Genomic DNA, 17,200 nt, shown 5'->3' on the forward strand with positions numbered 1-17,200 from the left:
TGCCAGTGGGGAGACTCATTTCCTTTGGGAACTGAGTCCACAACAGCACCATGTTCAGCCTTCTGGAATCAAAGGTCCTTTCGCTGCCTCTTGTTTTCCTCTCTCAAATCCTTTTGGTACTCGAAGACCATCCCTTCAGGTGTCTTTTTTTCAAGGCCCAGCAGGCCCTCTTCCTTGGCAGGACTGAGCTTCCCCTCCTCTGAAGGACCTTGTGTCCCTTCCTGGCTGCCCATTTGCAGCCTTCAAGAGATGTTTGGAAGAGGACACAATGGTGCATGTTTTTTTCTGACTCAAACAGAACTATTACATTCCATGATTTGGAAATTATATTTCTATTCATCTAGTGCTATTTATTAAACAGATATCCTGCCTTTCCAGTCAGGAGACCAAGGCAGTGGACCAAGAGGGAATGCAATAGCACTTGTCACATAACCAAAATGATGTCACACGGAAGGAGAAGCCTGTTCTCTATCATTCCAGAGTGCAGGACACATAAGAATGGACTGAAGTTATAAGAAGTCAGATTCCCCTGAATTCAAGCAAAGACTAGACAGTCAAATTTCAGAGATGTTTCATTTGGATTCCTGCACTGAAAAACAGGATGGGCTCCATGGCCCACCCAACTCTAGCAAGCAAGCTTCCCAGGACTATTTTCTTTGGGGGAAAACTGCTCAAAGGAACCTTGGGGTTCCTTACAATTAGACATTACAGATCCAGTTCTTCAGACGGAAGATGAACTGCCAGCAAGTTAGCAGGAAAACAAGACATCTTGGGTTGGCCGCTAAAATCAGAATCAGAAGAAAGTTTAACTAGGGAAAGTCTTAGTTTTTGAAATCTACATATAATGAACTTTCACCTGAGAAATAAGATTTGTAAAGCAAGGGGCAGCACTTGAAAACAAGGCATGAAGAAACATTCACACTGGGCCAAGAAAAATACTCGAAGACCTTAAAAGCAGCCTTACTTGGGAGTCTGATGAACTTCGGACCACCAGCAGGAGTTGGTGTAATTAACAAGTAGCAAGATTTGACACCAGAGAAGTACCAAAGAAGGATGTGTGGCTATCATGGACTTAACAAGATCATTTAGTCTTTCAAGGGTATAGAAATGAAGATTATGGGGTCCATTTCCTGTAAAAAGCTTGGTAGCTGCAGCTGTGATTCTTCGGAACATTCCTGAAACACAGAAACAATTAAAAATATTATTATAAATAAGGTCCAACTGATAGCTTGGGTACCACCAAAATATTTCAGTCCTCTCCTCTGCTTTTTGTTTGTTCAAATATCACTAAATGCTATTTCCCTGAAATGAAAATTTTACCGTACCGTCAAAAGACTCTTTTTTTCAAATAATTTTATTAAGTATTACAATTGTACAGATAAAAACGAATACATACTACAAAAAATAAAATAGGAAAAGTAAATAGTGCAGAAAAAAGAAAAATATAAAAGAATAGAGAAGAAAAGATAATATCACAAAAAAGAAAAAATATAAAGAAGTAGCTTCCCCCTTTGTCTTAACAAGTGTACACAATTTTAACAACTTATCACTTTCTCTTAAAATACAACAATCTCTTCATTCCATTCATTAGACAAATCCTTAAAACCACGTCCTTCAGTTCTCATCAGCAAAAATCCATTAAGGGTTACCAGAAATAACATCATCTATTTTAACCTTGATCAAATAAACCAGCTTTAAATTCCTTCCCTTTACTTTTAACAATCTTGATCTTCAACCCCTTCAAATAATATCCTAGAACTTGATTTCTTTTCTTTTTTTCTTTGTCCCTTCTCACCAAGTCTTTCAAAATCTTAACAGGTCTCTTTTGTAAATTCAATATAGGAAAATTATCCAAGTCTCCTGGTTGGTTGGTTGTATGTCCCTTTTAATTATTAAAACATCAGCTGGTTTCATTTGTATATCCAGTATTTCATCTTTTTCCAGATAATTCTTGTAGCCTATCATTTTTGAATCCACATTCAAATCTATTTCCATCTTATCCTGTGCAACTTATTCTCTTCTGAAACATCATTCACACAGAGTCTATCTATGATGGCAGACATTCTTGGAATTAACTTCTGAGTTCACTGTGCACATATAAGCGTCAGTACATTTGATGTTAAGGTATTTTGCTCCACTCTGTGTTAACAAGTCAAATAGGCGTTCTTTCCTTTAACTGTAATCTTTACTTCCTTTTAGCCCCCTCTGGTGTCCAACCTTCAAAGTCCCATCCTATCATGTTGGTGTTTTTTTCGGAATTCAAAACACGAGCCATTTTCCCACGGGAAGGATTTTCAATTAATTTGAAAATACCATTTCAAGTCAATCTAGACCCTTAGTCCATTTATAAATTTCCAAAAGCAACACTCACCCTTTTGCCGTTTATTCCCAAAAATTGCTTAGACCTTAAAGTCGCACTTAAAATTTTGTTCGTTAAGGATTGAAGGAAACTCACCCAGTGAATGCCATCCAACGTGCTGTTCCAAAGGTTCTTAATATTTAAAAAGCAATAAAAAGTATTCAAAAAGTGATTAAGAAATGAGTCTCGGCCAAGCTTTATGTCCATACAGGCTATATGACAGTTGTGAGCGTAGATGGAATCTCTCAATTCCTAGCGGCTCCACTCACCAGCTGACCGCAAAACCCCCAGTTCTTGCAGTCTACTTGAGAGGAGCAGCTGTCCGGGGTACATGTGGGCAATTCCACAATCTCTCCTTTCTCTGGAGAGATTTCACTGGCCAGGATCCATCCTCTGGTTGGCTATTTCATATGTAATGCTGTCCCTGCTCCTCAGGGATGTCTAGCTCACCATATCCTCACCATGAGTCTAAAAGCCTCTTCTTCAAAAAAATTAAAGAACATGAGATTTTCCTCTCAGCTTCTGCAGATTAACCGCTGGCCACCAATGTCCCACTCCAGTTCTTTCCTTTCCACAGAAGGCCCCCCAAAAGGGTCTCTTCCCTTTCCATTGTGTAACACTTCCTTGGGGTCTAGTGAGAAGAGGGTGGACTCTTGTCCCAGAAGAAGATGGCTACTTACCTGGGGCTGAGATTCTTCAGGTGGCTCTCAGTGTGAATTCACACTCAGCTCCTGTGAAGATCCCATTAGTGTGAACCTGTCATCCTTGCAAGGTAGTCCAGACAAGAAGCACGCCCAGAAGTACTAACTCTAACTTTGTAGTAAGGTTACATTAACAGAATCTTGCGAGTCTGAAAGTACATCTCCCCCCCCCCGCCTCGCCTTTACAGTCCAAGAAGCCAGGGAGGGTCCCTTCTGAGATGCTTGCCAGGCCCCCATTCCTTCTGCAGGCTCCGCTGCCAATTATCTGACCGCTGGCTAATCTGCAGCACTTCCTCCTGTCTCCCAAGGTCATTCCCACAGACCATTACAGAACCTCAGAAATGACAAATCGAGGGGATTTTTCATTTCGTGCATGTATACATTAAACTGGTTACTTCACACAGCATTTCTGCTGCAGGATTCTGAGCTCTCAGTCTCCTCTAAGATCACTTTTGCTTCCCATCCCTACTAGGTACTCTGTAAATCATGAAATGCGCAATAGACTTTCTTTTTCAATGACCTGGGGAAGAGCAGATACACCTGCATGGCCAAAAGCAGCACACACTATAAATCCCCCTTATTTCTTTTCTGGCCTAACAACATCAGTACTGACATGATCCCTCTTCACACGCTCATTCGATTTAAACTGGAAACAGGGCTGTGCATGCCTATATATTGTTGCCTACATCCATTTGTGGTCCCATCCTGCCTCCTCAGAACCACGGCTGGCCCCTCCTTACCTTTCTGGACAAGTTCTCTATATCCTGTAGAACTTCCATGCCAGTCAACTGGCAGGTCAGGATATGTCTACCAGGGACATGCAGCATGGAGACCCATGTGTGCAGCTCTGGGCCAGCTCGAGCCTTCCCACATTCAGGTCAAGCTGCGAAGGGGGCAAGAAGGAGATGAGTAGTACCTGATTTGAAGGTATGAATTAAGCACATAAGTAGGGTGCCCAATTCTTGGCAGTAGAATGTGTGTTGCTGTTCACTCATCTCCACGTTCAGTTGCTTGCTAGTAATGTCTTCCAGCAGGATTCCCACTAACTGCATTAGGAACCTAAAGAGATTTTTAGAGGACAGGAATGAAGTACAGAAAAGGCAAAACATTACTTTGGAAAAAGGAAAAAACTATATGCATAGTCAGGCATGTGGTACATGCATCAATCTTTTTTGCCTCAAGCAAGATTATACTGCTGGATTGCAAAAGCAAAAGAAACCTGGAAGCTTTACTCAATTCCTTATCTCAAAGACTTGCTTTATTATTATTTTTTAATGATTTTTTAACAACAGCAGCTTATTACAACATATACCTGGAAAATGTCTCCTCAGGCAGAAACCGATCTTGCTCTTCCATGGGGATTTCCTGAGTTATAGGTACTCTGTTTTCCCCATTTCGCAGCCAATTAATTGTTTGACAAGAGATTAAATAAGGTGAAAAGGACAGCTCTTGAATACGAGAAAGAACTATATCTTCAGTTGACTGAGAAATCAAGACCCGCAGAATAGCAAGAATACCAGATACCCATAGCTGAACGGTGCTCACTGAAGCCTATTGAAAAGGGAGGAGAGGGGGAGAAAAATACAAAATACTGATTATTTAAATCTGTCCTTCCTTCCTTCCTTCCTTCCTTCCTTCCTTCCTTCCTTCCTTCCTTCCTTCCTTCCTTCCTTCCTTCCTTCCTTCCTTCCTTCCTTCCTTCCTTCCTTCCTTCCCTCCCACCCACCCACCCACCCACCCACCTACCTACCTACCTACCTACCTACCGTACCTTCAGACTTGTTCATTTGCCAAAAAGAATGTAGCTTATCTGTGACAGCATATATCTGAATGAGTAACAAGATAAATGCATAGCAGTTCTTCGGCTGGTTGAATAGGATGCATTCCTAGGGTGGAGCAGAGGGAAGCTGCCAGACAGGGACGTTTGCCATTAAGCAAACGGCCAGCTGTTGACTGACTGGACTCAGACCCCGCCGCAGATAGTGCCCCCTCCTCCTATTCCTTCCTCAAGGTAGGCGGAGCTGACGGAGAGGGGCTGGTCCAAAGGGAACCTCCTCACCCGACCCCTCAACCCCGACCTCCAGGAGAGGAAAGAGGGCGGTTGGGTATTTCGTTCCGGGGACAGCAACTCCTTCTTCCTTCTCTCTAAGCTCGTTCTTGGAAGGGCATTTATCCTCACCATTGTGCTGGGAGTCACAAACATGCTTCTCAAAAGCATGTCCACTGGACGCAGGGCAGACGGTGCCAGGATTTCAAACAAAGTGTTCAATATCCCCAGAGCTTCATGGGAATCTATTTGCATCTATTTAAAAACAAACAAACAAACAAACCAGAATCACCAACAGCTACAATCAGCACAGTGAAATGAAAGGGACGTGAAAAAGAGTTGTTTAAAAATGCAGAAATTATTTCTCACCTGGCTACCACAGTGACAGCAGAGCATTAAAGTTCATAGCAACAAAATACTATAATCTGGGTATCCTTTCAGTCGTATTTCAAATATATATGTAGAATTTTAGATGACTTCCTTGAATTTGACCTAATGCTAAATGTCACAGAACACTAATACTTAAATATGTAGGCTGCTGCAACACTGAAACTTAATATAAGATACCGCGTCCTTGAATCAGCCTTTCTTCAGCTGAACGGCAGCCCGAAGCCAACCCTGGTGGAACTTGAAAAGCTATGCAGGACTAGCCCTGGAGATTCCTTGCATGGGAGACCCCCCAGGCCACCCGAGGACTAGAGGCTGAGTTAGAGGGAAGTGGAAGAACGCCCCTCCCCGGTGCAGCAGCAATGCATTTCTGAACTGTCACCAGGAGCTATTGCCCCCAAAGTCCCAGGACTCAAGTTCTGCAGCCGCATTTAGGATTTCCAACCCTTCCACACATCAAAGAACTCATCAAAGATTCCACGATAACTTGCTCAAAGCTCCTAAGCCAGATTTCTGTGACAGCCTGGGAAGGAGAACAGGGGAAGCCGGGCTGAGGGAGGGCTGGCAGAACAAGGGCTGCTGGTGGGATGATATGAGGTGTGACAGGAGGGGCCCCCTTCAGAGCAGCTGCCCCCCAAGGCAAGGGTGACCCCCACTCTTACAACCTTCTGGAGTTCAGGGAAGACCGGCTCCTGCCTTAGGTCTTTGGAGGCTGATGGCAAATGGTTGGTTCATCGGTTCATCATTCTTTTAATTTTGATCCTATTGTTTGCATTTTGTACACTGTCCAGAAGAAATGGCATTCCTCTTCCAACACTAAAGGCAACTATTATTTGAAAATGGCCTCTTTAAGAGGAACAATGTTATCAAAGCCCCTGTCCACCTGCAGCACTTTCTGCAGAGCTGAAAAGAGGCAAAACCTACTACAGTAAACCCCTAACGTTGTGTGGCTGCTAGAAGGTAGTAACATCTAAGTGTATGTGACTGAGAGAATATAAAATATTTTCATATACAGAATCAAAGATACCTTTATGGAAAAGGTACATTCTCTCAGCTATTTCCTGAATTGCACATGTGTTTCATTTTTAAAAATATAATACTTTTCCATTTGCTTCATAGTATTACTACTACTACTGCCTATTTCCATAGCAAAATACTAGGCAGTGCGTATTTTTCTTTTGATGAGGGGTGGGGGGTATCGTTACTTCCATTCAAAGTCAAACATTTTCCAAATTCTGAGCCAAACAATGGTAACACTATGTTTCAACTGACAACTGGAATTCTTTTTAAAAATATTTCTCAGATGTGCATAGCTGGGCCATCTCCTGTTCCATCCCATTTTCCCAAAACCAGAGATGGCTTTTACAACAGCGGCTAAAATCGCTCACAGAGTTGTTTTAACACCTCCACCAGAGCTTTTGTTGTTGGTAATATTACGAAACTCCCAAGCACTGTGGGCATGCGCCGCTCGTCCGTCGGGGTGCCCCAAAGCACACCGACAGCTCCGATCCCTCGAAGAGAGAGATTCAGAAGTGAGTTCGGCTTCAGCGGAGGAGCCCCAGGAGGCCGCTCAAACAGCAGCCTCTCGGAGGCCTGGACTGCGGAGGGCCCCCGGGCTGCTTCGTCCTGGCCTGGGATTTGGCTGGAGGCTTGTCTTTCTGTTCCCCTGCCGGGGCCGGTTCTCCTTCCTGCTGCTCTTGGCTTGTGGGGCAGCCGTTCTGGGTCCACCTGCAGTCGGGGGGTGGGGGGAGCAGAGCTGATGTGCACCTGGCTGCTAAAAGCATTATGGGCAATTTTCAAGTGGCTAACCTGGAGGACATTTGAAAAAGCAAAGGGGCGAGCGGCCACTGAGCTCTCCGCACGGGCTTCCCTACTGTCTCCAGAATGCAAACTTAAAAAAAGGTTTTCGCAGAATCAGAGGCCTGGCCATCTAGTCCAGCCCTCTGTTCAGGTCTAACAGAGCACCTCCGATAACACAGTCCAGGCTGCCCCAAGGCCTCGGCGAAGGAAGACCCCCTCCTTCATGGGGCAGCCGATGCTGCAGTTGGGAGCAGCAGCTCCCTCGAGGCCACCATCTTTCCCACTTCTGCTGGAGGCGTTCAGGAGGGTTGGGAGGCTTCCCACCCTGGGCACGAGGGATGATCTCCCCGGCCCCTTATGTGGTCATCAGAAAGGGGGGCAGCGCCCCGGGAAGACCGATGCCCTGGCTCTAGACTGGCAGCTGCCACGGGTCAGGCTTGGAAAGCCCCCTCCTCTCGAGGCATTTGCTTCCCGGCGGGAGGACTGGGGGGTGGGGGGATTTTCTGGGAGGCTCCCTGCACATTACCTCGGGGAGCAACCTATTTTGGAACCGACAGGTGTTTCCCTCTTAGCATGCAAACAATCCGTAACCAAAGAGCAGAAAAGACAGACATTCATTTTTAATTAATTATGTTGGTAACTAAGTACTTTTCCTCTGGGAATGGCCGTCGCACGCTCCAAAAAGTCTGGTGGAAGGACAGGAAAACCATTGCAGGTGGAACAAGCAGAGCCTCAGATGTATTTTTGCTACAATGAGTCAGTATTTTTTCTTAAGATTAGATATAAATTATCCAAATGAATGACAGTAAATAAATGACCAAAGTCAATACTTTCGTCATCAAGTGGACATTTGAAAAAAGTGCGCAACTGAAAAGGCCAGGAGCTGAATTCCCAAGCATTTCTGAAGTTCAGTCATAAAGCCCATCCATTGGTCTGGAATACTTAAAAACCTTCCGTATATTTTGGACTTGCCCATGATCTTACTCTTTGTGATTACTAGAGATTGTTTCCAAAATATGTTGCTGAATCTTAGGGGCGAATGCAAGGAGGGTCCAGGGATGATACCAAAGCCCCAGTCTCCAAAACACGAAATGGTCGCTAGGGGGATTTTTCTTGCTTTGAATAGATTTGTTATTCCTGCTTATTTTCTGATGCATGTGTTAATCAAAACAGTTCTGAAATACTGTTTAATTATGAGTTTGGGGCTGTGAGAATTCGACACGGGTTCAGCCGTGCGTGTGAAGTACGTGGCGGAATGAGCCACCAAACCCAGACGGCGTTCTTCTCTGTTGGCGGGTGCCAAAGCGGCCCCCTCACTGGCCGGCCAGGCGCAGGGGCTGCCGTCGAGCAGGCGTCTGGAGAAGCCTCAGCCACCCCGCCGCGCCCGGTAGCAGGCACAGACTGGTAAGGGGCAGAACGGAAAAGAAAAGGAGTTCTGCTGCGAACAGAAATAGGCGATGCCTTCATCGACAGCCCTTTGTGACAAGAAGTAAATCCTAACCTGTTGTTTGGCCAGCATTGGGAGGATGATGTCTGCTACCTGTCGTGACAATCTCTTCCACTTCTCTTCGTTCTCTCGGTGACACTGTTGCAACACGAGGATGAACATCTCCAGCACCTGTCAACAAAGAGGAGCCACAGAACACACCAAGTCCGTCTTGCATCTCAATACGCTTCTTTCTCTAATACGATTCCTATCAAATCGAGCTAATGAGCATCAAGAATGGGAAACTGCAGAATAAAGCAGGACAGCACATACCGCATGGCGGAAAAACAGTGCTCAGTGCACGGCTTTGGGGCTTCTCCAGAAGTGCAGCTTGTTTATTTCCGGTCCTTTCACGCTGCCCGAGAAGAATCAGCAGCCTTCAAACTCCGTTGAAGTCGGGGGCCAGCTTGTGTGCTTCTTTTGGCATCAAGCAGGAGCCAACCCTGCTGTGGAGGAGCAGCAAGCTCTCCAGCGAGGCCAGGGCCTCTCCAGCAGCTGCAGCGGCTCAGGACCCCACTATGCCAACATCAGAGAAAAGACCCACCCTGCTCTGGCTCCCTTGTGCCAGGCTACGGGCGGTGGCATCCACCCTGCTCGATCACCAAGCAAGATGGCGTTGGGCCATCCAACTGCATCACCCCTGCCTGGATCCTGGCCTCGTTGAGCAAGAGGTTTTCCTGGAGAGAAGTTCATCTTGCCGGACCTTGCTAACGTGCCCCAGGAGAGCTGGGAGCTGCCTGCTGTCACCCAGATACAGCTGCTCTGGAGGCGGGAGCGCGATCCCCAAGACACCAACTCCCCTCAGTCCCACCCCGAGCAGGCAGGTCCTGAGGGGCAGCCCAATAAACCCATCTCCCTCAGCCTGTGGTGTGGCCCACCATCATGCTTGGCCAGTAACATGTTGCTGGGCCCCGCTGGCTGTTTTGGATCTGAAGTCCCACACTGGAGCACAGCACGTGCTGCACAGAAGCAATGCCCTGGCCCACAGAGGCCGCACTGTCCACGCAGATCAGTTTCCCCACTTGCAGCAGCTTTATGCCGTCTCCTGCCTTCCTGGAAGGCCAGGTACCACTGGTTTTTAAAAGATTCGCATCTAAGCTCTGCTATAATGCGTGTAGGAAAACCGGAGCACCTCCAGGGCTTCAAGTTTTAAGTTTAGGTTCATTAATTACTGTATTCAGTCCTAGGGCATACCCAAGGTTTACACAAAGCAAGATCAGGATCTGCGCAGCAAACAGGCAGCACAAGGAACGTGCGTATTCAAACAGTGGAAACTCTTTCTGTTGGGTCTGAGGTAAGCCGCAATCTCTTAGACATGTTCTGAATAAAAACAGCAACACTGAATTATGAACACGTTAGGATACGAACAAGTTACCAGGGTTTACCTGATGATACTGGATAAGCCTCAGCAACATCGAGACCACAACTTCTTTTTGGGTTTCCAGTTCTTTACCAGCATCGGCTTTATTAGCTCCTCTTAATATAAAGAGATCATGAACGATAGGCTGCAGTGCTGGGATTGCTAAAGAAAAACAGAGGATTGTCAGTACTAAAATCACAAGCTATCTCCTCTCATCCAGAGACCTCTGTGCCCAAAATTAGTTCTTACTGAATTCCCTCAGGTTATCCTGAAGGATGAGGACATCTACTGCTCACTCTGGATAAGCAAAAGAGGGGCTTTTTTTTTTACCACAAATGCCATCTTTTAATGACGGCCCAAGAACATTCCATCGTAGCTCGGACAAAAAACCAGGATTCACCTAAGACCTCTTTCCGAGGGGAAAGGCACCTCTTCTCTCCCCAGCAGAGCTGAAAGAGCCCTCAACTCAAAGCACAGAGGCCTGGCACCTTCGTGCGAAGACGGAAGGAAGTGGCTGTGAGGGCAGAATCTGAAATGGCCACAGCAGGTGCAATAATGACTTCCAAAAGATATGTTCCCCTTGAACCGTTTACTGTCCCTGGAGTTCTTTTACTCCTTAAGTTTAAACTGGGTTAATAAAGGTGAAGACTTCTAAAAATGACCCTTATTTGTAGTTTTCTACAATAAATTATCCAGCTACTATATCCAGTCTGTCTGGTGACTGGCAACATTCATAGGCAGGCCAGAAAAACTCAAAATGAATCCAGCAAGCGTTGGGGTCACACTTCCAGAAAGAAGCTGAGGCAGATCAGTTTTATTATGGCCTTTGGCCATCAAATAACAAGAGATAAAAGGGGGGGGGGGAGTCAAAATAGATCAACTCAAATACAAATGTTGGGATAAATTGAGGCCTGTAACATTTGACTCAAACAAAACGCATATTGGGAAAAGATGGAGCTCAGCAAAACTTGACATTCAAATATCCCTGGGATTTTGAAACAATCGTCCATTACTATTAGAACAGGTGGACCAAAGAAAGGATCTGCAAAATTAAGGTCACTGCTAGCCTATTCCTTGAATGAAGAAAGCTCTAACCATGCAGTGGCAGCCGAAACTCTTCCTAATTCACTTAATCTGCTAGTCTATCTTCATCACAGTTGCTGCCGAGATGTTCCAAACGCTACACTTTCAAAAGTTCTGACTCCAGATTTTTAGGAATTATTGCACGTCCCTATTAAATAGCCTAAGGCAACCTTGAGTTTCTTTCTGTTGTGAAAAAGGTAACTTTCCCAATGTTTTAAAATAGCTTTATATGGTTTTCAGCAGGAAGAAATGTTTGCCTGAGCTTTGTTTCAGCAGGAATAGTTAACAATATATCCATTTATGTTGTGTATAATTTCTATAACTATTTTTATAAAAGTAATTCAGAAAGGAAATCTACATTACTAAAATGGGCTTTTCTTTTAAACTTCATTTACAAATAACTACATAAAATGAAACCTATGTTTAATAAAATCAATAGTTTCTAATGAAAAAGGTAATATCCACAATTCTCAGCTCCTCACCCCCAAATTATATGGACTTAGGCACCAAGAACCGAAGCCACAGGCTCTTTTCCCCCATCTGGCATTGCAGAGGAAACCACTGTCCAATTCTGCAGGTCGAACACAGACCTCAATTTCCAGGCTGCAAAGTGTTCTGCAGCAGCTCATATTGCCGGACAAAGGAAGGTTAGCTTAGTTTCTGCCCTTCCACAAAATCTGTTAGTCGGAAAAGATGCCTCCAGACTCCCCAATTTTGGCTACCATGGACTAGCAAGGCTCTCCTCCTACAGTGCGGCACATCTGCTGAGTGAGATGTATCCCTTCCCACAGTAGATGCCTGATCCTGGGATAAAGAACTCACATTTATCCTAGTTCAATACAATACAGAGAGTCTTCCAGCCCAAGGAAGACAGCAGGACGTTATTTAGTTATTTATCTATCATATTTTTATAGCTGCCCATCTCACATAGTTACTCAGGGCAGCGTACATAATAAAACAAAATACATAAAAGTAAAATACATAAAAACCAATAAAGCCACGATTTAAATTAAAAATGAAAACATAATAAAAAACCAAAATGGCGGCCAGCATACAGAGAGTGCATCAACAGCCTCCACAGGCTCTACCACGGGACCCCCAAGCTCGTTGGCAGAACCGTGTCTGAAGGGCCTCCCGGAAGGCCGACGGGGTCGGGGCCAGCCTCACCTTGGGAGGAACGATGTTCCGGAGGGTGGGGGCTGCAGCAGAAAATGCTTTCCTCCTAGGACCTCCCAATGAAACTCCCAGCTGACGGGACCTACAACACGCCTCTCCTGCTGGACTTGATGGGACGGGCAGATGTCACTGGGGGAGGCAGTCCCTCAAATAACCCGGCCCCATGCCATGAAGGGCTTCAAAGGTCAAAACCAGCACCTTCACTTGGATCCAAAAGCAAACTGGTAACCAACGCAGCTCGCGAAGCAGGGGTGCGACGTGTGCAGTTCTTGAAGCACACATAACTGCTTGCGCCACCGCATTTTGCGCCAACTGAAGCTTTTGGATACTCTCCAAGGGCAGCCCCCTATAGAGCGCGTTACAGTAGTCCATCTGGGAGATGACTAGTAACTGTGAGTAGAGTCCCCCGATCTAGGAATAGACGCAACTGGCATACAACACGAAGCTGTGCAAAGGCCTTTCTGACCACAACTGCCACCTGCTCTTTGAGCAGGAATCGTGAATCCAGAAGAACCCCAAAATTGTGCACTGGGTCTGTCTGGGGTAGTGCAACCCCACCGAGGACCAAAGATGGTAAATCCCCAGATACAGAAGTCCTCCAAACCCAAAGCCACCCAGTCTTACCAGGGTTTAATTGAATCCTGTTGTTCCCCATTCAGACCCCCACAGCCTTCAGCCACCGGGACAGGACATCAACAGCATCACTTAACTCACCAGGAGCAGAGATACACAACTGGGCGTCGTCAGCATACTGATACCTCACCCCATGGTGATGGATGATCTCACCCAGGAGCTTCATGCAGATGTTAAACAGGAGCAGAGAAAATACCGAACCCTGCGGCACCCCACACAGCAGGGGTTGAGAGCAGGACTTCTCGCCCCCAATCAACGCCAGCTGGAACCGGCCTCAGAAAAAGCAAAAGAACCACCACAACACAGTGCCGCCCACTCCCAGCCCCAGAAGCCAGTCTGAAGGACATCATGGTTGATGGTATCAAAAGCTGCCGAGAGGTCAGGTAGAACAAGAATGTATGCCCTATCCATCCAGCTGCCGCCAGAGGTCACTCAGAAGTGCGACCTGTGCTGTTTCCATCCCATATCCAGGCCTGAATCCTGACTGAAAGGGGTCCTTTGAAGGGTCCTTGGAAGCTGCTGCACAGCCACCTTCTCTACAATCTCCCCTAGAAAGGGAAGACTGGACACTGGACGACTTTCCAATGGCTTCCTGAGGCGGGGGGTGAGCCAACGCCTCTTTAAGAGGTGAAGGGACAACCCCCTCCCTCAAGGATGAATTCACCACCACTAGAACCCACCCAGATGTCACCTCCCAGCAGCCTTAGTCAGCCAGGAGGGGCATGAGTCTAAAGAGCAGGTGGCTGAGCTCACAGGCATAAGGACCCCGTCCACTTCCTCAAGTCTAACAGGTTCAAACTGCTCCCAGATAACAGGGCAAGACTGGACCCCAGGCATCTCCACAGGACATATACAAACACTGGCATCCAACTGAGAGCAAATCCAAGCGATTTTATCTGACAGATGCTGTGCAAATTCCTTGGCACAACCCTGAAGATAAACCTCAGGGCCCCCCTTACTCAGGAGGGTCCGGGTCACCGTAATAGGGCTGCTGGTCAGCTATCTGCAAAGGTAATAAGGGCGGAGAAGTATTGATGCTTCGCTGCCCTTACCACCGCAAGGTAGGCCTTAATAGGGGCTCTCACCTGTGTTCAGTTAAGTTCGTTCCTCGTTGATCTCCAGCAGCGCTCCAGACGTCTCTTAACCCATTTCATCTCCCTTAGCTCCTCTGTAAACCATGGAAAGTGTTGGGATCCATGGGAAGGGAGAGGTCACATGGGCACGATCCAGTTCAAGGCCTCAAATGCCCTCTTGTTCTAAGTGACAACCAGGGCCTCAGCTGGACTGTGCAGCAGACCATCAGGAATAACCTCCAGTTCCCTCTGGAACCCATCCAGGTCCATCAGTCACTGGGGACAGACCGATCGAATAGGGTTAGGGTTAAGGTAAAGGCCACAGGATTCTCATGGAAGGCCTCTTCTTAAGGAGAGGAAAAAGTAGGACGTGAAGAGATGTAGAAACCCAATGCTAATCACTGGAGGCTTCTTGGAAAAGCAGCTTCCGCCATTCTTTCTATCCTGCTGACTTCCCCTTTATCCTTGAGAATATAAAATACAGTTATATATGGATGGCTACATTTAAATAAAATTCCCTCTGGAACGTCACATCCCCGGAGATTACATTGGCCCCAATCCTGCCGGCCTTTTGTAAATTGTTGAAGACCTGGATGTGTTTCAGGGCCTGTGGGTTGGGAGGGTTTATCCTGGGTGACCACTGTAGGTTTGCTATACTTTGTTAATATTATTTTTTTATGGTTTTAATGTGTTGTTAGCCACCCAGAGCCACATTTGTGAAATGGGTGGCTATATAAATCAAATGAAAAAATAATATAATAAAATAAAATAATACAAACTGTACTGCAGAGGACATTTGTTAGGCCTTCTTTACTCTTAAATATGAGAGCACAAGCCCCTACAATTTTTAGCATGATATACCAAGACTTCAGTTCAATGACTTCTGATCTTTCATTACCATGTGTCACTGCTTTCCTTCCACTGGCCATTATTCCATCACACAGCTGAATAATTTTAGGAATTCCAATTATCTGCTTGGAGTGGTAGCGCTCATAAGACAATAACACCAGGAAGAAAAAGACACTAGGAATAATTGCTTCCGATTCCCTGGGGAAAAAAGAAAAAGACACATTGGACTTACTCATCGCAGTCAGAGCAGGACTTTTTGTGGTCCTTCATACAGGGCAATGCTGGAAGAGAAGGCCCATCCAATCTGTGCTCCGCAAGACAACCCAAAATAAACTCTCCCATTCTTTCTCTTCCTGTTCCTCTCTCCCCACATGAGCCAGAACATATTATACCCCTAGTCTTCTCTGCCTTTAAAACTTTTGAGTGTCTTTCCTCCCCGTGACAGAAGAAACTGCAAAGGTAAATCAAATATTTCTTTCTAGATCACTCAAGAGAACTCTAGATAAAAGCTGGTGCAGGGGGTGACTTTGCCAGAACTCTGTGGCCAAATCACCAAAGTGATTGGAGTGAAGGTATGAATCCCGCCTTCCGCAATAAAGGCAGGTAAGGTGTTTCCAGGCAGCAGCTGCACAAGCAACTTCAAAGGCTCACTTGCAGGATAAAATCCTGCAGGAAAAAAAAAAGGAATCCAGGGGAAATGGATTATAGTTTATTCTAGAGTGATGAATAAAACAGATAAGAGAAGGTACTTCTGTGTTGGTATCTGGCCTTTATTCTGCCCAAATGATTTCATAAATGCTCAGTAAAAGTAGGGCTTTTGTAAAGTCTGCATGGTATTAATTTGTGACAATTCCTATATCCTGAGGGCAAGGAATTGGCAGTAATGCAAGACCATATACAGTAGCTCTGTCTCGGGGGAACTTCTGTTTTCAAAACAGGAAAAGAAGGATTGACATTATCTTTCCTCGAGCACTTTATCTTGTTAATGTTTAAGACATAAAAACAGATAATATGGTTTGCGCCCTCGAAATAAAATCCAAAGAAAACAGAGAAACAGAATGAAATGCTGCCAATGTCTGCACAGATAGCCAAAGAACTGAGCCCCCCAAACCAAAGAGCAATGAGTTTACCTTAACAGAGCTGATGAACAAAGGCACAGCAGAAATACTTTTTATTTTTCTCTCCCCAAAGCTTAACAAAAGCCCCCACCCCACAACTTGAACGCTCGATCTCATGACTCTCCAGAAAGCCCACAGAGTGCATTCTCAATCTCTAGTGCAGAAATTCAATACAACTGCTGCTCCCCCAGGCCAGCTTCCATGCAGGAATGATCAGTTTCACTGTGGCATTTGCCATGAACAGCCACCCTAACTCCCTTTGCATACTGACTGGCAGACGTGTGTTGCACTGCCAAGCAATCGCTGGTAGTCCAACCAGGTTTGGCCAACCAAACAGGAGCAGATTCCTCTGTCTTGCCAAATTAGCAGCAAACAGGAGCCTGTACACATAGCCCTGAGCAGAAGCGAAAGAGTAGAGGCCGCCATGCTGGGAAAATTTATAGATTTTTATATATATGATGAATATATATAAATTCCATAAATATATATATATATATTCCATTAAAACAACATATATATATATATATTGCTTTAATGGATTTTGTGAGCCACCCAGAGTCCCCCATTAGGGGGAGATGGGCAGAGATAAATTTAATTAATAAATAAAATAAATAAATAAATAAATAAATGCACCTTCTTGGTTGCTTCCTGTAGGCCAGGAATCAGGAAAGAATAGTTGATATTTGGTTGCCCTTTGAGCCAACTGTTTATCATGCCAATTATATCCTTCCTCATAGCACTGTGTGTCCCAATGCCAGGATCTTGCCAACTCAGTCTCAAAAGGAAGATGTACATGGGCCAGCCTAAATATGACCAGAGGATTGACAGAAAGCATGTCCTGGTGTTCAGCCTGGCTGTTCATAGGCATCTCAGCTCTTTATTTTCATAGCATCATTGGGGTGGGATGGACCTTGGAGGTCTTCAAGTCCAGAGCAGGAATCCTCTGACCATCCCAGATGAAAGGCTGTCCAAACTTTGCTTGAAAACCTCCAGGGATAGAAGCCCTACAACTCTAGGCTTCTGGGGGAAGAATGGCAGACTGAAGACATCTCCACAAAAGCAGAGCCAACAACTATGGTGAAGAATGAAGAGCCAGTGAGTAGAGCGGCTCTTCAGGCCCTCTCCAGA

At 45.6% G+C, this 17,200-nt stretch overlaps 1 protein-coding gene across 7 annotated transcripts in view; it reads right to left on the minus strand.

The window, feature by feature from the left end:
- Nucleotides 1–17,200, minus strand: part of HTT (huntingtin) — a 165,077-nt gene that overhangs the window by 70,108 nt on the left and 77,769 nt on the right. For all 7 annotated transcript variants that reach the window (XM_088131224.1, XM_088131223.1, XM_088131222.1 and 4 more), the window contains 7 exons: nt 15,004–15,152; nt 10,166–10,302; nt 8,796–8,912; nt 5,240–5,362; nt 4,373–4,611; nt 3,977–4,119; nt 965–1,175 (listed from right to left, as the gene is read on the minus strand). In XM_088131224.1, coding sequence (XP_087987350.1) covers nt 965–1,175; nt 3,977–4,119; nt 4,373–4,611; nt 5,240–5,362; nt 8,796–8,912; nt 10,166–10,302; nt 15,004–15,152 — 1,119 coding nt within the window. The remainder of the gene's footprint in view (nt 1–964; nt 1,176–3,976; nt 4,120–4,372; nt 4,612–5,239; nt 5,363–8,795; nt 8,913–10,165; nt 10,303–15,003; nt 15,153–17,200) is intronic.

Source organism: Python bivittatus, unplaced genomic scaffold (assembly GCF_059951505.1).
Source record: "Python bivittatus isolate LINGU-HERP-01145 unplaced genomic scaffold, Pbiv_v1 ctg000970_np1212, whole genome shotgun sequence".
Classification (NCBI taxonomy): Eukaryota; Metazoa; Chordata; class Lepidosauria; order Squamata; family Pythonidae; genus Python; species Python bivittatus.